Raw genomic sequence first — 22,900 nt, 5'->3', positions numbered from 1 at the left:
TAAGGTTGGCGCAGTGTCCAAATGTCGAGATCTCGACACTCAATCTACACGTGACTAAGCCGCGACGCGTTGAATGAATCGCACGCCCGCGCGCCGTCTACAGTTACGACCGTCGACGGTGTAGGGACCGCATATACACAACATGGGTAGCAGAGGTGAGTATATGCTACCCTAGTGACTGTATACTTACCTCTAATCAACTAGATACGTCTCTTTCGCCCGCTCGCAAGCGTATGCGTCTTTCGTCTCCGACATATGACGAACAGATTGGCGACCTTAGTCAGGACGACATACAAGCAATCGACGCCTTCGAGGCAATCCTCTCACAACAGCCTATCTCCTCAACAACTAAGAGAATCAATACATCTGCAGAGCAATTTCTCTCTCAACGATCAGATGACAATCCATTCGCCTCACAAGGTGGACCCATAGGCTTCGTGTCAGCAGCTTCCGCCAACGATCATGGGACGACAGTGGATGCTTCCCCCACTCAATTGCTCTTCCACAAAGCATCATCGATGCTTCCCGCTCCTGCCTTTCAGACTGCTGCTTCTCTCAGAGATACCTCTCCCTTCCATGACCCACCATCGCACAGTGGCCCGAGTGCTGCTGGCCTGCAGTTCACCCCGTTTCAATCTGCATCTACACTCAAACACACATTCAAAGACACAGGTAGCCGTTCTCCCTCACCGGAAGTACCGCCGGAGATGGATCACTCCGCTTGGTTTGACTCAGGTCCTCTACCAGCGGTCACAGGATTTCGGTCTGCCAACTCAACGGTGTCTGGGTTCTCATCGGCTTCAGCATTAGCCACTGGAACGCCTGCAGGGCTGTCTACAGGCTTCACTAGCGCCAAAGGCAAAGGCATTATGGCACCATCTGAGGAAGCTCTTCGTAAAGCTCAACAGAAGATGAAGCAGTGGCAGGAAGAACAAGACTGCGACAATCTTGACGAAAACGTGCCGTCACCCGAAATCCCCGTTGCAACTCCTCTGCGTGCATCTCAAGCACCGTTCTCTTCGGCGAGAATGGTCCCCCTGGCTGCCGTGCCGGATACACCAACACCTATACGCTCTCACCCCGGGAAAAGCACTCAGTCTCTTAGCATGGGCGCAAGCATACCTGGGAATCCCAAGCCATTCAGGTCACCACTGATCAAAGCTGCCGTAGCTCGACCGGGACATGTCAGCTCACTTTTGAATCCTACTCTTAAAGGTGGCTTTGCCTCAGCATCGTCGTTCAGTCTTCCACCATCGACTCCAATCCGTCCTGCTTCTGCTGCACTTGTTCAGAACATACCACCATCTACAAGTGCAGATAGAACCTTGGGCTTGACACCACGCAACGCCCGTGGCACGCCTGCACGAAAGTTCGTGACGCCGTTCAAACAAGGTCTGCATTCAGGACAGCCAGGAAGGGCAGTTTTGGAGGCGAAGAATGTAAATATGGGCATTGCATCTTCCCAACATACACCTTTAAAGGCTCCTCGATTCAAGCCGCCACCGTTTACACCAGTGAAGCACGTGGATGCGCCCAAAACACCGGTGAAAGCTATGCGGAAGATTTTCGATCTTAGTGGGTCATGCATTAGCGTTTGGCTCGCATTGAATCTGAACGGAGCAATGCAGCGCCGATACCCGACAGGAAGAGCCTAGCCTCGTCTCAACTTCAGCCTCAAAAGTATACGGTGGGGGACTATGAGGACATGGGAGTGTGAGTGTGTTCTTCCACCACATATACCCTACCATTGACTATGACCCATATATACAGCGATATTGCAGGGCTGAGCCAGATCACTCCTGAAACTGCCTTGTTCTATTCCTTCCACAACCCAGAATGCTCTACTACCGGGGCTGAAGAGGATCTGTCTTTATCCTCGGAGGAGCAAGTGGGTTACGAGGCCGCGCTCAGGGAACTTCACGTCCGCGGCTGCTCTTTGGCGACAAAAGAGTGGGTGAAGAATCACTGGTCGCTCATCTTGTGGAAGGTTGCAGGGATGGTGGCGCTAGACCCAGAGACAGAGGCGAACCCGCATAAGAAACGCTGGTGTTGGCCGGAGATCATCCGCCAGCTCATGTACAAGTGGGTGCTTATCCATTTGTTAATACCCCCTTGTTGATCTTACCTTGGGTTATAGGTATGAGCGTGATTTGAACAGTGCTTCACGTCCAGCCCTTCGGCTGATCACGACTCAGGACGCTCCCGCGGCGTTGCCTATGGTGCTTTGTGTATCTGCCATCATTTGGCCTGAGCGAACCCGAGATGAAAGCGGCCTACTGACCGAAGGGGAGCCTGAACTCGAACTTACGGATGGATGGTACAGGTTAAGAGCGCCCTTGGATGGGCCTCTTGCGCGAGCCGTTCGTAAAGGGAAGATAAGGGTGGGCCGTAAGCTTGCCATCTCTGGCGCCAGAGTAAGCTCTTGGTCTTATCCAAGGGCAGATACTAATATACCGCAGTTATCCTCGGAGAAAAAAGAGCCTTGCGAGATTTTGGAGGCCTACAGCTCTAATACACTCATCATCAGCGGTAACTCAACCCATCTAGCACCTTGGCATGCCAAGCTGGGGTTTTGTGGAGGCATGCACCTGTTTTCCCTGAACAGCCTCACAGCAGACGGGGGTGCGGTGGCCGCCATGACCATGGAGGTCGTAAAGGTACGATCTGCGCTGAGGGCTCATGCTCGCTGTCTTATATATTTGCATGCATTTGTAGGCTTATCCGGTCGCATATATCGAGTCTCTAGAGGACGAACAAGGGAGAAAACGAAGTTCTGGCGTCATGAATGGGAAAGAGGAGAACGCTGTACGGGAACGATGGAAGGTGCGTAGGATGCATGGAGAAGCGAAAGAGATTTCACATTCCTCCATCTAAGGCCAAACGAGAGCGCGAGGCATCGAAACTATGGGACGCGCATCGCCGGCAGCAGGATCTACGTTTGACCTACGCGGAACGTCTGGAACAAAAGGCAGGCCCACAGTTCAATCCAAGAGGCGATGGTCAGTCACTAGTTTCCTAATACTGATCAGAACATTGCTCATTACTGCCAACAGATTCGCCGCCTGACAGTATAGACTCGCTGTACGACTCCTTACTCGAAGACGCCCAAGCTGCGAAAGGCGTTCTCTCAAGCGCAAGTCGCTCCGAAGCTGGTTGGCTTGCGCGTCACCTTCGCAATGCCTACAAACGCGAGGACGATCTGGCACCTGAAGAAATTGAGCGCGAGCTGCGAAGTTTATGTCCGCCTCGAGACGTTCGCAACTTTAGAATCGTAGTCATGCGAGATGCACGGACGGAACGGCGACCTGCGAATCGGACGGCTCAAGTGACGGTATGGGACGTGCTTAGCCTAAGCACCTCGGAAGGCTCTAATTCTGGGACGTTTACCCCGGGTCAAAAGTTCCTTGTGAGCATAGTGTATTGAGGTAACGCAGGGCTTTGGTCACTGACTATGCACAGGTCACAAACCTTTTCCCCTCGCAGCCCTCGGCATGGATGGGCTGCGAGCCAGGTGCCGAGATCTTCCTGACAACTCGCAAAAATACTCGCTGGAGGAACATTCCCAGTAGTAGCAGGAAATGATATGAACAGAATTCCATATCACGCCAACGGCCTAACTTATGGTAACCAACTCTATTGTACCGGTATGTATAAGTAAAAATTCGTCATGCACTTCAGTGTATCGTTCATGATTGTTCCGATGACATCCAGCGGAGATATGTGTCGGAGTATGGTGCAAGAAATATGCTATTAGGACTTGCCGCTGTACACTAGAGTCTAGAGTAAGATAATATGTTTGTCATCCAGTTCAAGGAAAGGCATGAAAACTCTAAGTAAGCATCTAGTAAGTATGGCTTAGCGACTTGTATAAACCAAGAATGATATCGTTAGCGGTCAGGGTAATAATTCTACTCTCCGGGTCAGCTGTGCAAATATGGAGAAAAAACCAGACATACGTGTGTGGGGCTATCCGCAGGAAATGAGCGGTAGATCCTTTGTACCATCCGAAGACACCTTCGGTCTTCACGGTTTTCCACAAGCAGTCTATCGGGTTCTTGTAAAGCGTTCCGATTAGCCGCCCATCGGGCCCTTTGATGGTCGGTTGGTTATACATCCGTGTGAGGGCCTTTAAAGGTGTCAGAAATTCGCTCACGGCCCCAACATGGTTTCAACGTACCGTATCAGCTGGCTGCATGACTATGCACTGTACAGAGTAAAATGAGGCGTCGAAAGCAGAAGATCAATTACCTTTCACTTACCACACATATACCTGACACAGAGCTACTAGCCAGGTATGTCCATATGCTCTTGTCGGGTAGTACACCATTAGTCACAAGCTGGTTTTTAGTCCAGTTGTATGTTGGCAGTTGGACCTAAATAGCCGAGCTGTTGGCCTTGACCTTGGGTAACGATTGAGCGTGGCTTACCGATGATCCCATTGATGTCCGCAGGATAGCAGCATCTATCCCGCGAACGAGGCCTCGGAACCCTTCGGTCCGCCATACCGTCGAGAGCGCATTGAAGGAATTCCGGTAATAATGCTGGGTACCGACCGGGAACGCCGGAGAATACGCCTGCAAGGAACGGGTATGAGCTGACAGTTAGCACATGATTGGGGGGACACGCGCACCTGCATGCGCGCCTTGATGAGGAACAGCGGATTGCCGAGAGCAGCTAGTGCGAGGAATTAGCACGCCGGTAAACGCGTGGGCTATAGAACGTACCGCCAACCGCGCCGCTCGTAGCACCAGCAGCAATGGAGGTAAATGGTATCAGTTCAGATACAGGCCGCCCTATCATGGAGTTGAAGGTCTGCCGAACTGGTTCGTAAAAGCCTGATTGACAGGATACGTCAGAAAAAGAGAAAACCAGTAGCGAGCACGCAAAGAGATTGAGGGAGCGTATATTTCACCTAAACGCGATCCATTGAGCAGTATCTAGGAATAACGTGAGCATTTTGTTGCTTAAGCCCTGCCTTCTACTCACCTGATACATGTACTACTGCAACAGTTAGTGCAAGAAAGTCGAGACACGGCCGAGAACATACCGCCATACCGAGACCTCTCTGTATACCTCGGACACCCTCGTGCTTCCACGTTTTAGTGAGCACATCTATGGCGTTCTTGTAGACCTTCTTGCCACCACCCTTTGCGAGTTCTCCTTGTAGCTGCATACGCGTCTTGGCAACTTCAGCCGGATTTGAGACTGTGACCTGATGCAGGGGGGTCAATGTGACGATAACGCGTAAGACGTCTGTGGGTTACTCACTGCTAGACATGCTGCGAGACCTCCGCAGAGGAAGCTCTCGGGTGTCGACAAAGGGCGGCGAGGAGCTGGAGAAGCCATGGACAAAGGAGCACTGGGATGAGCAGAGTGAGCGTCGGCAGGCTTATGAGACTACAATTTGAGCCTCGATCTTTCGGCCGCGGATCCTTTGCCCGGCAAACGAAACGTGCTGTGTCAAAGACTCTTTGACACCTCCGAGCTTGCCCCCGATATAGCTTCTATAACCTCCCTTCGGTCCGTTTATGCCTCGCTGTAAGTGTACATAGTGTGCAAGGACTTCAACTTTCAACAGGTTACATAAAATTCACGGTTATTCCGCATATGCTACATGCACTGTTCTTGACCGATACTCGTATAACATAATATTTTACACTTGAAACCGGATCCAAATTTCGTCATCTTCCATCATCTCGGCCTTAAATTGGTTTTGGCCGGGCGCTGGCAAACATATTGTGTTGTCGCACCCGTTCGAATTAGTCGAGCGCTCTCCGTTGATCGACAAAGTGGTACGTTCTCTTGCACCAAGGGTCTTTTTCATCGGTCCTCCGCCATACAAAGCCAGGAACTAAGCCGACTTCTCGCAGGCGTGGACATGGCCTATTCCAAGCATGTACGATCTCCAGTAGAGTCGCTTCATCTTCTTTTGGGAGAGAGATGTTCGTGCACTTCTCGTCATCCATTTCCACGTCGTGGCTCTCTGTATCGCTTGTCAGGTAATGAGCAATGAGGGGTACCTGGTAGTGACTAGATTTCTGAGGGGGGTAGATCGCCTGGTGGATTTGCACGCTTTCCAGGTCTTGGAGTTGACATAGGAACCGTGCACCTAAGCTAACCAAGAAATCCTTTTATGTCGAATTTAGCATGTAAGAAAGTTCTTGACTCTGGCAAGGGTGCTGTACCTCATGTGGTCTGCCTTCTCTGAACCGAATCAATAAATTCCGCAGCTTTGGGAAGTGTTGGACTATTGCGTAGATGACTTCGTCGTCCCAATGATGCAGATATAGTCTGAAGTCATGCAGATCCGGGTGGCTCCTTGCAATCTCGGAAATCCCCATCAAAAGATGGCGAATGGAAACCGTGGGCTCACGAACGTCAATGGTTCGCAGGGGCCTCGAGGCATTGCGGATCACGGTGGGCACGACGACCAGAGGCCCTGTTAATACTTGAAGAAACGGAAGTGCATCCGAAGGGAGTATCAGGAAAGGAATATAATTCCTGATGTGAAGCCGAGTGATCGACTTGCAAGAAGTCAGAAACGCTTGGAAGGGAATTATTGTTTCAGCTTCTGCTTGCACTTGGTTATTCGGCCAGCTTTTTTGATTCGGAAAGGCAGCATCCACGGTTTGTAAGTTCTGGGGCGAACCCATGCCGCCTGCAGCATCAGTTGCATATATCTTAAAGGCGTGATAAGCGGTAAAATCGAATCGAAGATAATTTAGTTGCGGAGACAATGAGAGGGAGCAAACTTTCTCAATGTCGTCTCGGTACCCTTTTAGATCTAAAAGCGTTAGCTCTCTGAGAGGGAGAGTTGTATTGGGTGGAGTAGCCTGCAGATACTGGTGACGGGGAACTACGCAGTGCTCAATGTGGAGGCGACGAAGATGGGGGAAGTGGCAAATGATGGTGTAGTACTCCGGAGGAAGTGCCATGTCTTCGAAATGTAAATCTTGGACTGCAGTGAAGCTATAGATACAGTGAAGAAGCTGATGATACTGTTCTTTGTGGGCTGTAAACATAGGGATACGCCCATCCGACCAGGAGTGCACATTCGTCAAAGCAGCGGGATCAAACCCGTTGAAAAGCGCTTGCGCACCCGGATAATTGAAAGGACCTGGCTCATGATGTGAAGGGCCCGGTACAGGTGAGTGGTTCTCGACCACAGGATGATGATCCTGGCCCCAAGCAAAGAACGGGTTTGCATCGGCGAAGAATGCATCGTCGTGAGCATCGAGGTCATTGGAAAGATGCAAGGCATGGAAGGGCTCGCGAGATGGACGTGTTTTATGACGGAAGCAGTCATAGTTGAGGGAGACCCCGAGCTTCAGGGAGCGCGGGATCGAATGAAGAGTAGGGTTTCTCTGGATGAAGTCAAGGCTGGCAGTGAAACGTGCAGGATCCAGCCAAACGATATGACGGTGGAGAACGCGAATTCCGATAGCGTAGAACTTCTTGCAGGTTCGGATGACGCGGGCCAGGTCTGCTTGGCTGACCAGTTCTCGGAAGATAGCGTCCCATATTTCGTTCGGGAACTGGTCCATGGTGGAAGGGGGACCAGCGTACATGGGAAGTGAGTGTGAGTACAACAATAAAAGCTATAGAACGATAATATAAGATCTAATATGAGCGAATGCTTTATGCCGGTTATAGATAGCCGCCGGCCCCCATCAGCCGCGGGTACCAGCGTGCCGTTTCTCTCCCAGCAATATGTCCTAGGCCGCCGTCGCCACCGCGCCCAACGACGACAGTGGTGACCGGCTGCATCATACGGAGGTCTTAGCATGTTCTCCATCAGCAACGTGCGCCTCACAGCCGTAGTCGGCGCCCTCGCTCTCTCAGTACCTCTCGCCACACGCGTCGGTCCCTCGTCTCTCGCTTTCCTCCTCTTCCTCCCTCTACTCACCATTCTTGCCGCGCTCTTCGCTGTCGCGGGTCTCTTTTACCTTTCCTACACTCTCGACTCTAAAGCATCGGCTTCTAGGACCAATCTCGCACATGCCGCTCGCCCGCTCGCTTTCTCAACGCCAGCTGCATGGCAGGCCGTCTTAACGCGTTCTCAGTGGTCTCACAAGACCCCTCAGACACTTTCCCCCCTTCTTCCCGACCTTCCTGTTGTATCCTCAGCTCTCACTGACATCCTCATCTACATTGTACGCGATTTTGTGTTAGTATGGTACACCGACATCTCCAACTCTCCATCGTTCCCAATGGCTGTTTCCTCAACTCTTCACGACTCTATTGAGCGTTTTCTAAGCCAATCCGCTAACCTCGACATGCCCTCTCTGGTCGTCAAACGTATCCTCCCCGAGATCACCTCTCACATTGAACAGTTTCGCCAGTCTGAGGTTGCACTTCGCGGCGCCGGCTTGGAGCGACGTTTGACCCACTCGGAGGAGCTAGATATGCTTTTAGCCAGTAGGTACGCTGGGAAAGGTAACGGTAAACTGCACCCGGCCGTGGACAACCTCTCTTCGACGTTTACCAGGCAGAGCGAGGAGGCACACCTGCGCAGCATTGCTGATAAGATCCTCTCCGCTTGTCTTCCCGAGGTTGAGGCTCAAAGCACTACCCTGAAGATCGTTGTTCGAGAGATTTTGGCGTGTTCAGTACTTTATCCTGTCATGGAGATGTTGTCGGATCCGGACTTTTGGAATCGTACAATAGAACAAGTTGTATGTACTAGCCTTCTCAATGGTATAAAGCTTCTTTTAACTTTCCCTTACTAGGCTGGAGCAGCTATTCACCAGCAGTAAGTTCTGTATTGTCTACTCCCTGTCATTATAACACAATTTTGCAGGAAGCTTGTCTCTAAAGTCAGAAATGTACTGGAAGCGCAATCTCTCCGCCGCCATGCGCCTACGTCTTTGCGCGTGCCCAAATCAGACCTCATCACCGTACAAACCGATGTTCGCCAGTTTGAATCTTTCCTGCGTGGTATCAATCGTTGTTCTTCTTTGCTTGATGCACGTCGGCTCAAGAACGACATAATGGGTGAAATACGCAGGACTAGGCAATTGTTGTCCAGCCATGAGAATGATGACTGGATCAATGGCGAGAAGACAGAAGATGTTGTGGCTTTTCTTGATCGTCTCTACACGGCGAAACGCACAGTTGAACAGCGCATTGTCGTCCTTGGAGGAGAAGATAGGCCGGTAAGCCAATCCTTCTTAATCAACTATCGCATTGCCGATCTTTATCCCATTCAGACAGCTTCTTTGGAGGACCCAAAGGCAAAGCACAGACTCAGCCTACGTGACGTTTTGGGAAACCCAGGTTCTCTCTCGTATCTCATGGAATTCATGGATCGCCGCCATCGTTCTTTGCTTGTTCAATTTTGGCTGACTGTAGAGAGCTTCAAGAATCCTCTTGAGTCAGTGGACTCTAGTTCATCCGGGGACGACGAGGAGCAGCTGCAGGACCCAGCAAGTTCCAAGACTCTGAAAGAAGACATTTCCATGATCAATGACCTGTACTTTGCAGTCACTCCCCCTCATCCATCGCTCTCGTCCGTTTCCCATAGATATGTGAACAGCATCCGATCTTTCGCTCTTCAGAATGATCCTTCCCCTGCCGATGAGCGCCGTGTGCGTCGGAGTGTTATGTTTGCACAAAGACAGGTAGAGCAGGACATGGAGCAAGACTTTGAGGAGTTCCAAAAGTCTGAGCTGTGGTTCCGTGTCATCGAGGATATTGATCTTGGCAATGCTAAGGTGCCATCCCCACTCTCATTCAAACCTCGGTCTATCTCTCCCCCGCCTCCTAAATCGAAGTCATTGCCCAACGTAGTGCGGTCAGAGTCTACGCCGACGCTACACACCACGTTTGAGAGTGGCTTCCGGCCTCAGCGCACCCCACCTACTCCTCCTGCTTCTAGAACAAACATCGAGGTGCTGATGTCTCCAGTCTCTGATACGGCTTCAGAGACACATCGAACACCTCTGTTTGATGATCCCGATGATCCCAGGCCAACGGTCGAGGAGTCTCAGCGCATTGAGGCAATCCAGGCAGCATTGACTGATATAATTGCGACAGACCAGGGTGCTGAACAACGTAAAGACCAGCGCGAAAGGACGAACGGCTTAAGCTCCAGCCTTCTGAGTGTGGCTTCTGGGCGAGGGATGTTTGATGACGATATTGAGGCGGAGGAACCTGTGCCTGATGACGAAGAGGAGCAATCGCTAGATGCTGAACAGAGCTCCTTCCAACTTGCAGGACCCGGCGACCTCCAGCTCTCGTATGAGATCAACCGTTTAGGAGATAAGATTACAAAACTAGAAGCACACGACTCAACGCTGGACGCGCTAATCAGGAAAGCGGAACTCACCGGCGACGCTCAAGAGCTTCGTCTCCTCCGCAAGGCCAAGTCATCGATGAGCCGAGAGCTCCGAGAGCTTCAATTTCAAAAGTCGCAATATGAACAACAAGAGTCGGCGAACCGGCTCGTCTCCGACCGCACACGAGTGTCCATTGTTAGCTCGACTGTCGGCGAGGAAGACGGCAAATCTGTCGTACGCTATCTTATCGAGATCCAGCAGCTTGCGCAAGATGGAACGTTTGCGTCTGGCTGGGTCGTTGCACGGCGGTACAACGAGTTCTCCCGCATGCATAACAAATTGCGAGAACGATATGGAGTGGTCCGTACTCTCGATTTCCCGGGGAAACGTCTCGTCACTGCTTTGTCCTCGAGCTTCGTTGACACGCGGAGGGTAGCGCTGGAAAGGTACTTACAGGTAACTCAACATCTTATGTCGGCGAAACGGGATTTTCTGACCATCCATGTAGAGCTTGATTGCCATACCTGCCGTATGTGAAAGTCAGGAGTTACGCACCTTTCTCTCGCGCGAATCCCCGTTTATAGCTGCTGAGGTTCCGGATAACCCTACCAAGGCCGCTGCCAGCTCTTCGGGGAAGAATATTGTCCAAACCTTCTATCGCTCCGTTGCCGAAAGCATTGACGACATGATCTTTGGGCCGTCTATGCTCGACGTCATGATACAGCGACTCACGCGTCAAGCCGCCGAATTTGCAGGTGTTGTCGGCACATCCGTCAACGACGAGGACTTTGTTGCACAAGCGCTCAAGGCCTTCGGGAAGAGCACGTCTGAGGACAGCTTCATGCAGGTGTCGGGTGGATTGCACCCGCTGGAGGGTGAAACGAGTACATCGACATTCTCGGCTCCCATTTGTGACCTGATGCTGGCCATTTTTGAACTTAATAAGAAGAATAACTGGTTGCGACGGCAAGCAATTGTTATAATCTTGCAGCAAGTTTTTGGTGATACGGTTGAGCGGTTAGTGTCCTGGTTGTTGCTGTCATTGGTGATGCTAAATTCACCTGCTTAGAAAAATCCGGGAGAGCGTGAAGTCGCTTTACGATGAAAGCCGGATCATGCCAGTGCTCAATCTCTTCAAAAATGCTCTGTGGCCAGGTGGAAAGCTTCGGCCACCTATCCCGCTAAGGACAAATGAAGAGAAGGCGCGTACGCGAGACGAAGCGAATCGCAAGTTATCCGCGCTTATTCCAGGTGCGTTTCTTGAGCTTCGAAGCCAATAAAATCGCCTCAATGTGTCGTAGATCTTGCTGCCAATATGATCGGTCGTTCGAACGCTCGCCGAGGTGCACGTCGTATCTTCGCTGTACTACAGAACAGGCGCCTGAATCAGCACATCGCGTACACCATCTTGGATGAGGTTCGTGTCCTAATAGTCTTGATCCTGGCTACCTTAACTCATCCCAACTTCAGCTTGTAGCTACACTGTTCCCGGCGAGTGTAACACCTCAGTAACAACTGCAGGCGGACGGAATGTTATGGAGCCTGCACTTCGATTTACGCTCTGGACTTTTGAGTTCTCGTATCAGATACCTCTTGTTAATCTAGACACGATCATGATAATTACGACCCCTCTATGACTGTTCTGAAACAAAATGATTTTCAGTTGAACCCATGACAACGTCAACGCTTCCCAATTCTGATGGCACGACTATGAGAGCTGCAGTAGCCTGCTTGCCCTCTTCCCTCTTTTTGTGGCGATGAACCAAGACTGAAGTTGCGTTGGGGTCGTCGTACCTGGTAAAGTGCATCCGAGTTAATTGGCTTTTGGACAGTTGAAGTTGGGCATGCTTACACTTTTATGGCATGCAGTAGAAATCCCCCAGTACCTGATGTGCTCATCATAGGGTGCGTTCGTCCCGGAAGGACCTTGAGGTAGCTCAGAAATATCTCGGGCAGCTTTTCATCGGATTTCTTACCTGATAGCGCCGTGACCAGGACTCTGTAATTGAAGGTCCCAAGTACGACGGTATTGCCCGCATCTTCATTTGCAGTTCTGTTAGCGGCTTGGGTAAGATTAGCAGGTTTGCCAAACGTTTCCAAAACAACTTCACTACCTGTTGATATGGGTGTTGGACTACTATGCAAGCCGAGCCTGCAAGATAGGGTGAAAGCGTCTGAACGACTTCAAACGCGTCGTATTCCGTTGAAACGAGAAGGCTGCATAGGAGACATACGTTAACAGATCTGAGATTGATACGAGACTGTTGGGATCAAAATGCGCCTACCCATCGAATTCACCGGAAAATAGCTCATTACGAGTCTGCTGGAGGGCATCATTGGCTAGTTTGCGTCTGTCAAGCCGCTGACGATGCCTATCAGATCTCGGCTCGCCGGATGAAGACTCTTCTTGGGGTGCTGCTGGGGCATAATCAGGTTGCGCGGTAGCCCAGTTGAGCGTGCCCAAGGGTGCGATTATATCTTTTGCGAAGTTCATTTGGGCCATGACAGGATAAGCGGGTGGCGAGTCCACGTCGCAAATAGATATGAGTCGCCCTTCGCCTGGTTTAAAGTGAGATGGATATCTCCAGGAGATGGTGGAAGCCCTACCGCCTAGTCTATGTAGAACAGCTGAGATGACTAGGCCTGATGCATCATCCACCGCTAGGTACCTGCCACCAGGCCGAATACTACCCAGGTTCAACATTTGTGAAAGCGTATCGGGGCGGAGATCGCGTATACGGTTGTGGTCCTTCTTGAACCAATACTCGCAGACATTGTGCAGTGTAGGTTCGACAGTTGTGAACGCCTTCATGTATCTGGCAAATCTGAGAAAACTCACTACTCACAGGTGGTGAACTTACTTTGCTTCCTTTCTCCGTTTGTACTTCTCTTTACTGTACTCTGTCTTCAGCTCGTAGTTGGCATGTTGTTCGATTTGCGCTTTTATGATGTCCTGATCAAATTCGTGAATGATTGCCCTGTCAGTGAGAGAAGTATGTGTACCGCAGCATGAGCCCCAGATTGCTTCAAGGCCTCGATTTCAGTTATGGTTAAAGGCTGAACGAGCTCCCCATCCGTGATGAGTTCATTTGTAGCATCGGTATCCTCTTATTGAAACAAACTTCAAGATGAATACACCATGCATGATATTAGCTGAGAAGCATACCGACTTCCTGCAAGACTCGTGGTGGAAGAATATTCAACTCTTTTCCCTGAATCTCATGAGTGAGGCCATAGCGCTGACCAATGAGAGCATTGGCTGGGAAAGATCCAAGCCGACCCAGGGATACCGCTCTGAAGAATCCAGTTGTTTAGCATGCTCCCAAAGAAAGGATATGACGCAAACGAGCCGTGATCAACTTTCAACCCTCGCGTCTCTCCGTTCAATAGGCGGAACAGGACTGTGTGGCCTGACTGGATGAGATTGTTCATGGGCACGCTACTAATTGCTTCGTCCATTACTAGTTTTGTCGTAGGCGAAGTAAGCAGAGAGTAGTATTTGACCCTTGCAACTTGCAGTGTGGTGTATATCTCCGAGTTTTGATCGAGAATTCAAAAACGCGATCCGCGCTTGCCAACAGCCGCCATCTCGACATGGCTGCCCCTGAAGGTGCTCTGCCCAAAACCTTCTCCGTGTCCGCAGACAAGCCGCTTGCTCTCCCAGACGAGCTGTCCTACATAATATCAGCTTTCCAGCCTTCCGAGCCCCATACCTCTCGATCTAAAGCCATCCTCGTTCTCTCTGCCTTCTGCCAAGGCGTCCGCTCATCTTTCAGCGGAGGTCAGAAGCCAGTCTCAGACAATGCTCCAACCGAATCCTTGGGCAAAGTTTTCCTCCCGTTACTCTCTGCCAAGCTCGCAGACACCACGAAGGAGGGCTACGTTGTTACAGCATCGTTTCTATCATCACTCTTCCAGGTCGATTGGCAATCAGCTGCATATATCTTCCAACAGGATGGAGTCATTGACTACATCACAGATGCCATAGACATCTTTCCCTCTCAAGACGCGTGCCTCGAGACCTCGAGACTCTTAAGTCAAGCTGCTGGTCATAAAACTTGTCGTTCACTCATTACAGAAGATCTCGTACAATGGCTCGAAACCTCATGCCGTTCTTCTAACCCCGATCTCCGCGCCTCCAGCGCGATTGCTGTTGTCAAGTTATCTCGCGGCCAGTCCTCTGACTCCACCGAGGCAACAGGTCAGGCTGAGGCTCATCTCACTACATCAAACGATGGCGATCTCACCAACCTCTTCACAAAACTCATCATTAGCGAGGAAAAGGATCTCTCCTCTATCTCCGATGCTGTGGAGGGCTTGGCATATCTCAGTTCCAATTCATCTGTTAAAGAGCACATTTCAAAAGACCGGAACTTTCTCACCAAGCTCTTTTCCCTTGTTTCCAAGCGCAAGGAATCACCACCTTCCCAACTGTCTAGCTTGATCTTCGGGATCGTTACTATTGCTCATAACCTAAGCACTTATCGGCCACGATTAAGTCAAGAAGATGCTCAGATAGACAAACTACGTCGAATGGCGAAAGCTGGGAACAAGAAAGGGGCAGCGGAGGAGTCAGATCCTCTTGACGACGACGTGCATGTAAAGACTAGAGCACGTACCTTGGCTGCTACAGGAGTGCTTGACGTCCTAGCACTTGCATCGCGCCTAAACAGTCAAGGTATCAGAGCGACCACAGGACGGACCTATCTGAACATCGCAGAGGACACTGAGAATCGAGGTCGGATGCTGCAAAGCGGCGCATCCAAAAGTTTGATGAACCTTGTTAAACCCTCAGCAGATTCCAAGGCAGAGACATTGGATCCTCTCGACCTCTTCGCCGTCCAGGCATTGGCTAAGCTATCTATAACTGCTTCCCCAGTTCAAGTATATGGCCCTAACATCGGAACGGTATTTGATGCCATTCGACCCCTCGCGCAAATGCTTCTGCACGATTCAGCAACTTTACTTCAGCGTTTCGAGTCCCTCATGGCATTAACCAACATCTCATCCTGTTCTCCTGAATGTGCCATGCGGGTTGGAAGCTTCAAAGATCTCCTTAACAAAGTAGAGTTACTTCTGTTAGAGGATCACACACTAGTTCGGCGAGCATCAATGGAACTGATATGCAACCTCATTGCAGGCTCTGATGAGGTGTTTGAACGATATGGAGGTTCTGAAGACCTGAAGGCGGGGCGATCCAAGCTCCAGGTCGTTGTCGCCATGGCAGATGTAGAGGATCTCCAAACAAGGCTGGCTGCATCTGGCGCTCTGGCAATACTATCGGACTCGCCGAGCGCATGTCGGTCATTGTTCGACCTTCAGGTCGAACGTCATCGCTTGTTCTCCATCCTCGGCCAACTCATTGCCCCTGATACGGATGCAGAGGACAACTCGAGCTTAGCAGATCCTGGACTGATACATCGGGGTGTCGTATGCTTCCGCAACCTCTTCCTTAACCCACAAGAATCCTTACCCCCCGATGCTGTGTTGAAAGAAGCCGAGGAAGCAGACACCACTCAAACATTGATACGCTTGTTGAAGGGTGAATTTGGATCCGTGGATGCGGCTGTGGCTAAGCCTGCAATGGAGGCGCTAAATTACCTTATAGAAGTAAAGAAAAAGGTACCCAAGAACGACAACTAACGGTCTCGAAGCCCATAATATTGGTCGTTGATTACTTTGTGTAGCTTACTTATTGTTGAGCTTATGATCCGTGTCTGTAAGTAGTATATTATAATATGTACGTCAATCAACTCTAGATTAACTTGTGCCTTGGTGAAGCGGGATCTGCCGTCGCGTGCAACTGTGCGTAATCGCGCTATCGGAAGCCCGGACTTGGCAACATTGTCGTGTCGATACTCCGTGAGGCAGGGCAACGCTCAAGCCGACTCCTCGCCCTCAACCATGGTCAGTTTGACGATTCAAACTTGAAAATAGGTAGCTGATTCGGCTGCAGGCAATCACTAAGAAGGTGGGCAAGAAGGCAGCGGCCAAGAAAGGTGGCGGCGGGCCGGCCAAGGTAGCGAAGGTGCGTAGTCGCGAGCAACCCATGCGTTGACATATCGCGTTCTCAAGGTTTAACCATAGGCAGACTGGAAAGAAGGATTCAAGAAGAAACAAGTTGGCGTTACTGACATGACACTTCTCACAACTATCAGCAACGAAAGCATCAACGAGAATCTCCAGAAACGCTGGACGAACGGGGAGATCTATACCTACATTGGTAGCGTGCTCATTTCAGTAAACCCCTTCCGAGGTGAGTACCAGTTCAGTGGCTATCAAGATGTCCTTTCACATTGTTCCAGATCTTGGAATATATACCGATGAGGTTCTTCACCGCTACAAGGGCAAGAACCGTCTTGAAGTACCTCCACATGTCTTCGGCATCGCCGAGTCCGCATACTATAACATGAATGCGTATCACGAGAATCAGTGTGTCATCATCTCCGGGGAGTCGGGTGCTGGCAAGACAGAGGCTGCGAAACGCATTATGCAGTACATCGCCGCAGTTTCAGGTGGCCAAGACAGCAGTATCCAGGAAATAAAGGACATGGTGCTCGCAACAAACCCACTTCTGGAAAGTTTCGGCTGTGCAAAGACACTACGCAATAACAACTCTAGCCGACACGTACGTGGCTTCACTTCTTGTGCTGAACGGACCTCTGAGACCATTGATAGGGTAAATACTTGGAAATCATGTTTAATGACCACGGGGAGCCTATTGGCGCACAAATAACCAATTATCTACTCGAGAAGGGGCGTGTCGTGGGGCAAGTGGAAAACGAAAGAAACTTCCACATTTTCTATCAGTTTACAAAGGCAGCGTCGGATGAGCAGAGAGGTAAGAGGGTGTATTCGGTCAACAGACAAGGTCTAACGCGTGTATAGAGCAGTTCGGACTTCAGGGGCCAGAATCTTACGCTTACACGAGCCTCAGCAACTGCTTGGATGTTCAAGGCATTGATGACACAGCCGACTACTCTGAGACGATTGTACGAAATCATGGTCAGACACCTGAATGCCACTGATTCCTGTCTAGAATGCTATGAACGTCATTGGTCTCACTGCCGATGAGCAGAATGAGATTTTCAAGATGCTAGCTATCATCCTGTGGTTAGGAAACGTGCAGTACGAAGAAGCTGATGACGGCAATTCACGTGTCGCTGATACTGGAGTTACCGACTTTATCGCCTACCTCATGGACGTCGATGGTGCTCAGGTGCAGAAGGTGATGACTAGCAGGGTGATGGAGACTCAACGTGGTGGCAGACGTGGTTCGGTCTATGACGTTCCTCTTAACCCTGCCCAAGCCACTTCTGGGCGAGATGCGCTGGCCAAAGCTATCTATAACAATCTGTTTGAATGGATTGTTTCACGTATCAACGTCTCTATGAAGCCGAGAAGCGCGACCGCTCAAGTCATTGGCATTTTGGTTCGTTGTGATGAGAATAATCTATCACACTGATATTGATTTTCCGATCAGGATATTTTCGGCTTCGAGATTTTCGAGGTATCTGTATCATCAATAGACATGCGTCAATGTTTGCTGATGCCACCTTGATAGGACAACTCCTTCGAGCAATTGTGCATCAACTACGTCAACGAGAAACTCCAACAGATTTTCATCGAACTTACTCTGAAGACGGAGCAGGAGGAGTACGTCAGGGAGCAGATCAAGTGGACTCCGATCAACTATTTTAACAACAAGATTGTATGCGATTTAATTGAGGAGAAGAGACCTCCAGGGATCTTTGCCGCACTCAACGACGCCTGTGCCACTGCGCATGCTGATCCCACTGCGGCAGACAACAGCTTCATTCAGCGCACGTCTATGCTGTCCTCAAACCCTCACTTTGAGGCTCGGGGCGCTCAATTCTTGGTTCGCCATTACGCCGGCGATGTCATGTATAACGTTGCTGGCATGACAGACAAGAACAAGGATTCACTCATCAAGGATCTCTTGGACCTAATTGGGAGCAGTGGAAATCCGTTCCTCCAGTCATTATTCCCAGATCGTCCTGATCCATCTAGTAAAAAGAGACCCCCCACTGCCGGGGATAGGATCAAGGCAAGCAACATAGCTATATACTTTCTATATACCTTGACGGTTCCTCTAGGCGTCTGCTAGTGCCCTTGTCGAAAATTTGATGAAAGCGCAACCTTCCTACATTCGAACTATCAAGCCCAACCAGAATCGTAGTGGTACCGAATACGACTCTAAAGCCATCCTGCACCAAATCAAATATCTCGGCTTACAAGAGAACATTCGTGTTCGGCGTGCTGGATTTGCTTACCGCAACACTTTTGAGAAGATGATTGAAAGATTTTATCTTCTGTCTCCCGAAACTTCGTATGCGGGGGAGTACACTTGGCAAGGCAACTCAAAGTCAGGATGCGAACAGATCTTGAAAGACACTGGCATTGCTAAAGAGGAGTGGCAGATGGGTGTGACGAAGGCTTTTATCAAGAATCCAGAAACTGTGCGTTCATGCTTTTTTGAGTATTACATTTTATGAACGCCATGATACCAGCTGTTTGCCCTTGAGACAATGCGCGACAGGTACTGGCACAACATGGCGGGTCGTATTCAGCGTGCTTGGCGTAATTACTGGCGATACAAAAATGATTGCGCTCGGAGGATACAACGCTTCTGGAAGAACAATAAAGAGGCGCTCGAGTACGCAAAGGTCCGAGACTATGGTCATCAACTACTTGCACAACGCAAGGAGCGACGCAGATTCAGTCTTCTCAGCTATCGTCGCTTCATGGGTGACTACCTCGACGTCAATGGACAAGCTGAGCTCGGCGCCGAACTGCGAAGTGCCTGTGGTCTTGGATGTTTGTATTCGAAAGCTGCCAACCATTGCTTGCACTGACTTTGCCGCAGCGGATCAGGCGACTTTCAGTGCAAGAGCACAAACCCTGGTATCGAAGTTCGGACGTTCCAGTAAACCTTCTCCCCGCTTCCTTGTTGTAGTGAGTACATCCGGCTCTGTCACTTATCCAAGTTTTTCTTATTGGCCCGCCACAGACTGAGAAAGCCCTGCACATTGTCTCTGTATCGGCCTCTAAGGACGGAGCAGCCCAGTATGTGCTTGATCGGAAGATACCGCTAGTCACAATCAAGACTATCTCAATGTCCAACATGAGAGATGACTGGTTTGTAAGTACAAAGATGTTCTTTCATGGCTTGGCTAGACCTCGATCATAGGTTGTGGGCTGCGGCATCTCCGAAGAAGGAGATCCCATCCTCCACTGTTACTTCAAGACTGAGTTGGTCACCAATTTGATGCAGCTCACTCAAGCCAGCATTACGTTGACGATTACGGCTACGTGCGTATACTGCTTGTATCTTGATGAGTGACTCAGTCTTTGTGTAGGATTTCTTATGCCAAGAAGAAAGACAAGAGGGCTGAGATCAAGTTCATCAAGGATGAGACGGTCACTAAGGATGACCTGTATAAGAGTCATAGCGTACATGTACCTTCAGGCGAGCCACCCAGTAGCCTGTCAAGACCTCCGGCGAAGCGAAAGGCAGGTGTTGTCCGACCCATCACTCAGGGCAAGCTTTTGAGAGCCGGTGGTCCCTCTGACGTGAGTGTAACTTTAACATGTTCACGCCTTCACAACTTAGAGTGTAAAGCAGAAACCCAAGTCGACCGCCCGACCGAAGCCAGCGGCCCAGCCTCTGCCAGGGAAGCCTGCTCCTGCAGCAGCAGCAGGTTCTACTCCAGCCGCACCTACTCCCAAATCAGCCCCTGCTTCGAAGCCCCCACCGGGAAAACCTGCCCCCGCTCGAGGTCCCGCTCCCCCTCCACCACCGCCACCTCCTCCACCCCCTGCTGCAGCTACTGAGTCGGAAGCGGAACTCTACAAGGCAAAATTTGCATTTGAGGATGCCCAAGAGGGAGAAATGAATTTGAAGAAGGACGACATAGTAGAGTTAGTAGAGAAGGATAACAACGGCTGGTGGCTTGTTAAAAAGGACGGACAAGAAGGCTGGGCACCAAACAACTACCTTGAACTTGTCCCGCCCAAGCCCAAAGCGGCGCCTGCCGCACCTCCACCACCAGCTCGCCGTACGCCCCCGGCCGCTCCCAAACCAAGTAATGGTTCGTCCATATCCGCCAAGTCAGTCGCGGCAGACGTAAGTGCCAAACCTGTGGCGGTCTTCCCAGGTATGGCAGCTGGAAATGGATCTGCGGCGCCATGGAAGAAGGCCACAGCGAGTGCTGGGTCATCCGATATTACTCCTACTAGCTCAAGACCATCAAGTTCACTAGCTGGCAAGCCAGCTCCGCCTCCTGTTGGTTCGAAGCCGAAGGCAACACCACCACCTGTTGCCGCAAAACCAGGCGCACCAAAACCCCCTGCGAAACCGCCAGTACCAACCGCAGCCCGTCCCACTTCGGGTGCTCCAGCTAACAAACCAACCGCAGGTAGACCGGGTGCTCCTGTTGGCCAGATGGATCTTGCTGCAGCTGTAAGTACTCAAAAGCTTAATGCATTTCCAGACTGTAGCTCATCCTCGCTTCCCAGCTCGCAAAGAGGGCACAGAGAGCCGCAGATGGCGAGTAGTTGGCAGACGGCATTGCTATTCATGTTTTGTATTATATCCTCGGGCAACAGGACAATAGAGTTCATTTCCTTAAGAATTAAGATGTTACCGATAATAGTGGTATATAACAACGGTTCCAAATGTCTACAAAGCAGTGAAAGGAGTGCATGGATCATTGAGATCGAAGGAATGTAACGTCATGAGGGTGAAGTGACAGTTATTGGGGGTGGCTGAGCGTATTGATGGGGTGGAATAGATTCATCCTCAGACGTGAAGTCGTGATCAGTGTCCGGCACATTGAGATAAGACGAGGACATTCGAGTGGTTGCATCGTCATCGAGGTCGTCAGTTCCCCCTTGACTGATGATGTCCGAGGCAGCACTTCTACCACTGGAGCCTCTCCAGTGACGCACTTCGTCCGCATGGAGCACTCTCGTCGTTCCTCGTTCGCCAAAGTCGGTAGGCCGTGTCTCTAGTGCCGCCTTGCCAGACGCAACGAGACCCTCAACCATAGACTTTACGCGAAGGAACATCTCGTCCTGATCACCTGCGTAGTCTTCTTCTTCGCTATTTGACTCATCCTCCTCTTCTTCTACTTCATGTGCCTCTTCTTCGTGATCCTCGGCCTTCGTGGCCTTAAATTGCTTTGGCGACAACGCGAGTCGTGCTTCTCGGAGTTTACGGCGCAGATCACGGATTTCCTTGGCCTGTCTGTGCTTAGTAGACTCAAGCGTCGCATTGATGGCAAGCAAGGAACGGTTGGTGATCTCTAGGTCCGCGATCTATTCAGTGGGGGTCAGCGAAAAAGGAGTCGTGAAGTCCACTGAGCGTTTGCCAGTACCTTGCGATTGGTCTTAGCCTCGGCCCGAGCTTTATGTTCAGAGCCTTCCGAGTCAACGTCGCTGCTGTCTCTGCGGTCGTTTACCAGGGTCATATCTTGCTCGGGTGACGAATCAGGTGGAGGTGAGATAAGTCTGCTAGCGTGACCATCGTTCGGATGTGACCCAACGGTGGAAGCACTCGCTTTACTTCCCTCAGAGTCATCTGTTTTGTATGATATCGACGAATGGGAGAGCGAAGACCTGGAAGATAACGACAGTGCGGAAGTTGGAGGAGAAAGCGGAGGCAGGGGTATACTGCTTTGTTCTTGCTTCACAGGGGCAGAACGGGTATCTGAGACTGAGTCACTGTCCCTGGCCATAAACGGCTGGTAAAGGCGAGGACTATGCGGAATTGGGCGGGGCGAAACGAAACGATGAGGATTGGCCGCTGGCGCACCCATAGTGATGGGGTAATAGGGGCCATCTGGCGTACGACTTCGTGCAGGATGGCTCTGTGAAAAGGCGGACGTCACGGAGGGCGTTCGCGCGCGGTGGTGGGCTATCGGACGTGTCGTTGCCCAAGGTGGCTGAGGCGACGTGTTTTCCACCGCGCTCGGCATGGATTTAACCACTCCGGATACTTTGGCCTTGATCTTGAGGGGTCTATTCACGCCTGCTTCGCTCTCCGACGTGAAGGAATGTTCGGAGAGCGGGGAAGGCTGTGGTGACGATGGAACATGAAGGGAAGCTGTTGTGAGAGTATTCTGGAGTGTCGAGCTGCCTGTACTCCCGCGTGGTCGAGTCGGTCTGGCTGTTGGAGACAGCTCCTTTGCGCCTCCTGAGGAGCGGGCTGATATGGTGGATTGAGAAGCGATCGATTTAGAGGTAGGACGAGCAGTGACTCGCGCCTTGATGGCCAGCGACTGAGCTGTGGGGCTTGGAGGAGGCCTTGAGGGTGAAACTGGTCTCGAAGGAGCAGGCGAAGCGGTACGGACAGGCCTGTTGCCATTGGTTTGGGAGGATGTGCTGGAAAGCTTGCGGACTGTGGCCGAATTGCTGAGTCTGGCCTTGGGTTTGAAGATAGGTGGGGGGGAGAGCGACGCCTGGGTGCTCTCGAGAGGAGATGGGGGTCTGGAACGGGACGTGTTGGGTCGAGAGACTGGATGTACATTGCTATGGTCAATCCTCGCTGTTACCTGAACCTTATGCGTTTGTTACATCTCCACGGCGACGATGGAGTGGCT

General features: G+C 51.0%; 6 protein-coding genes across 6 annotated transcripts; 3 read left to right on the top strand and 3 right to left on the bottom strand.

Moving 5' to 3' along the window:
* Window positions 1–644: 644 nt before the first annotated feature.
* CONPUDRAFT_115923 (mitochondrial carrier) lies at window positions 645–5,441 on the bottom strand. Its single transcript, XM_007765428.1, has 19 exons — window positions 5,269–5,441; window positions 5,048–5,212; window positions 4,987–4,998; window positions 4,913–4,937; window positions 4,725–4,835; window positions 4,631–4,674; window positions 4,428–4,574; window positions 4,260–4,373; window positions 4,178–4,204; window positions 3,957–4,126; window positions 3,460–3,908; window positions 3,054–3,406; window positions 2,876–2,999; window positions 2,716–2,823; window positions 2,460–2,657; window positions 2,138–2,414; window positions 1,771–2,082; window positions 1,629–1,713; window positions 645–1,575 (listed from the first exon to the last, which is right to left on the bottom strand). Exons 1-11 carry the CDS (start codon window positions 5,344–5,346, stop codon window positions 3,842–3,844), a joined length of 960 nt encoding a protein of 319 aa, XP_007763618.1. The 5' UTR covers window positions 5,347–5,441; the 3' UTR covers window positions 645–1,575; window positions 1,629–1,713; window positions 1,771–2,082; window positions 2,138–2,414; window positions 2,460–2,657; window positions 2,716–2,823; window positions 2,876–2,999; window positions 3,054–3,406; window positions 3,460–3,841.
* Window positions 5,442–6,856: 1,415 nt separating this feature from the next.
* Window positions 6,857–7,552, bottom strand: CONPUDRAFT_161605 (uncharacterized protein; the record flags this gene model as incomplete). The annotated part of the gene is made up of 2 exons (XM_007765427.1): window positions 7,031–7,552; window positions 6,857–6,969 (listed from the first exon to the last, which is right to left on the bottom strand). Exons 1-2 carry the CDS (start codon window positions 7,542–7,544, stop codon window positions 6,857–6,859), a joined length of 627 nt encoding a protein of 208 aa, XP_007763617.1. The 5' UTR covers window positions 7,545–7,552.
* Window positions 7,553–8,033: 481 nt separating this feature from the next.
* Window positions 8,034–11,946, top strand: CONPUDRAFT_134308 (uncharacterized protein). Its single transcript, XM_007765426.1, has 8 exons — window positions 8,034–8,675; window positions 8,730–8,752; window positions 8,801–9,155; window positions 9,210–10,733; window positions 10,786–11,294; window positions 11,347–11,528; window positions 11,579–11,694; window positions 11,748–11,946. The coding sequence occupies exons 1-8, from the start codon at window positions 8,211–8,213 to the stop codon at window positions 11,787–11,789; spliced, it is 3,216 nt and encodes a 1,071-aa protein (XP_007763616.1). The 5' UTR covers window positions 8,034–8,210; the 3' UTR covers window positions 11,790–11,946.
* A 179-nt stretch (window positions 11,947–12,125) lies between these two features.
* CONPUDRAFT_115916 (Gcd10p-domain-containing protein) lies at window positions 12,126–13,764 on the bottom strand (the record flags this gene model as incomplete). Its single annotated transcript, XM_007765424.1, has 9 exons — window positions 13,624–13,764; window positions 13,444–13,571; window positions 13,281–13,384; window positions 13,139–13,230; window positions 12,885–13,093; window positions 12,563–12,836; window positions 12,392–12,494; window positions 12,254–12,340; window positions 12,126–12,203 (listed from the first exon to the last, which is right to left on the bottom strand). Exons 1-9 carry the CDS (start codon window positions 13,734–13,736, stop codon window positions 12,126–12,128), a joined length of 1,188 nt encoding a protein of 395 aa, XP_007763614.1. The 5' UTR covers window positions 13,737–13,764.
* A 103-nt stretch (window positions 13,765–13,867) lies between these two features.
* On the top strand, window positions 13,868–15,993 carry CONPUDRAFT_96083 (ARM repeat-containing protein). The gene has a single exon (XM_007765423.1). The coding sequence runs from the start codon at window positions 13,872–13,874 to the stop codon at window positions 15,918–15,920; it is 2,049 nt and encodes a 682-aa protein (XP_007763613.1). The 5' UTR covers window positions 13,868–13,871; the 3' UTR covers window positions 15,921–15,993.
* Window positions 15,994–16,123: 130 nt separating this feature from the next.
* Window positions 16,124–22,854, top strand: CONPUDRAFT_79171 (myosin class I heavy chain). The gene is made up of 18 exons (XM_007764631.1): window positions 16,124–16,184; window positions 16,234–16,305; window positions 16,365–16,533; window positions 16,583–16,905; window positions 16,956–17,118; window positions 17,166–17,269; window positions 17,317–17,709; window positions 17,761–17,787; window positions 17,842–18,345; window positions 18,395–18,757; window positions 18,809–19,115; window positions 19,165–19,253; window positions 19,309–19,440; window positions 19,489–19,610; window positions 19,658–19,871; window positions 19,924–20,760; window positions 20,817–21,617; window positions 21,677–22,854. The coding sequence occupies exons 1-17, from the start codon at window positions 16,182–16,184 to the stop codon at window positions 20,853–20,855; spliced, it is 3,861 nt and encodes a 1,286-aa protein (XP_007762821.1). The 5' UTR covers window positions 16,124–16,181; the 3' UTR covers window positions 20,856–21,617; window positions 21,677–22,854.
* The last annotated feature ends 46 nt before the right edge of the window (window positions 22,855–22,900 follow it).

This window comes from Coniophora puteana (genome assembly GCF_000271625.1).
Source record: "Coniophora puteana RWD-64-598 SS2 unplaced genomic scaffold CONPUscaffold_1, whole genome shotgun sequence".
Classification (NCBI taxonomy): domain Eukaryota; kingdom Fungi; phylum Basidiomycota; class Agaricomycetes; order Boletales; family Coniophoraceae; genus Coniophora; species Coniophora puteana.
This window is presented reverse-complemented; position numbering and strand designations above follow the sequence as displayed.

Coding starts and splice junctions, on each gene's coding strand:
- CONPUDRAFT_115923 (XM_007765428.1), bottom strand. CDS start 5,346: ATGGCTTCTCCAGCTCCTCGCCGCCCTTTGTCGACACCCGAGAGCTTC. Junction 4,836..4,912: donor GCTCAATGGATCGCGTTTAG/GTGAAATATACG, acceptor CCTGTCAATCAG/GCTTTTACGAACCAGTTCGG. Junction 4,127..4,177: donor TCATGCAGCCAGCTGATACG/GTACGTTGAAAC, acceptor ACACCTTTAAAG/GCCCTCACACGGATGTATAA.
- CONPUDRAFT_134308 (XM_007765426.1), top strand. CDS start 8,211: ATGGCTGTTTCCTCAACTCTTCACGACTCTATTGAGCGTTTTCTAAGC. Junction 8,753..8,800: donor GGAGCAGCTATTCACCAGCA/GTAAGTTCTGTA, acceptor ACAATTTTGCAG/GAAGCTTGTCTCTAAAGTCA. Junction 11,295..11,346: donor TTTGGTGATACGGTTGAGCG/GTTAGTGTCCTG, acceptor TCACCTGCTTAG/AAAAATCCGGGAGAGCGTGA.
- CONPUDRAFT_96083 (XM_007765423.1), top strand. CDS start 13,872: ATGGCTGCCCCTGAAGGTGCTCTGCCCAAAACCTTCTCCGTGTCCGCA.
- CONPUDRAFT_79171 (XM_007764631.1), top strand. Junction 18,758..18,808: donor TTATCAAGAATCCAGAAACT/GTGCGTTCATGC, acceptor CCATGATACCAG/CTGTTTGCCCTTGAGACAAT. Junction 20,761..20,816: donor AGATGGATCTTGCTGCAGCT/GTAAGTACTCAA, acceptor CTCGCTTCCCAG/CTCGCAAAGAGGGCACAGAG.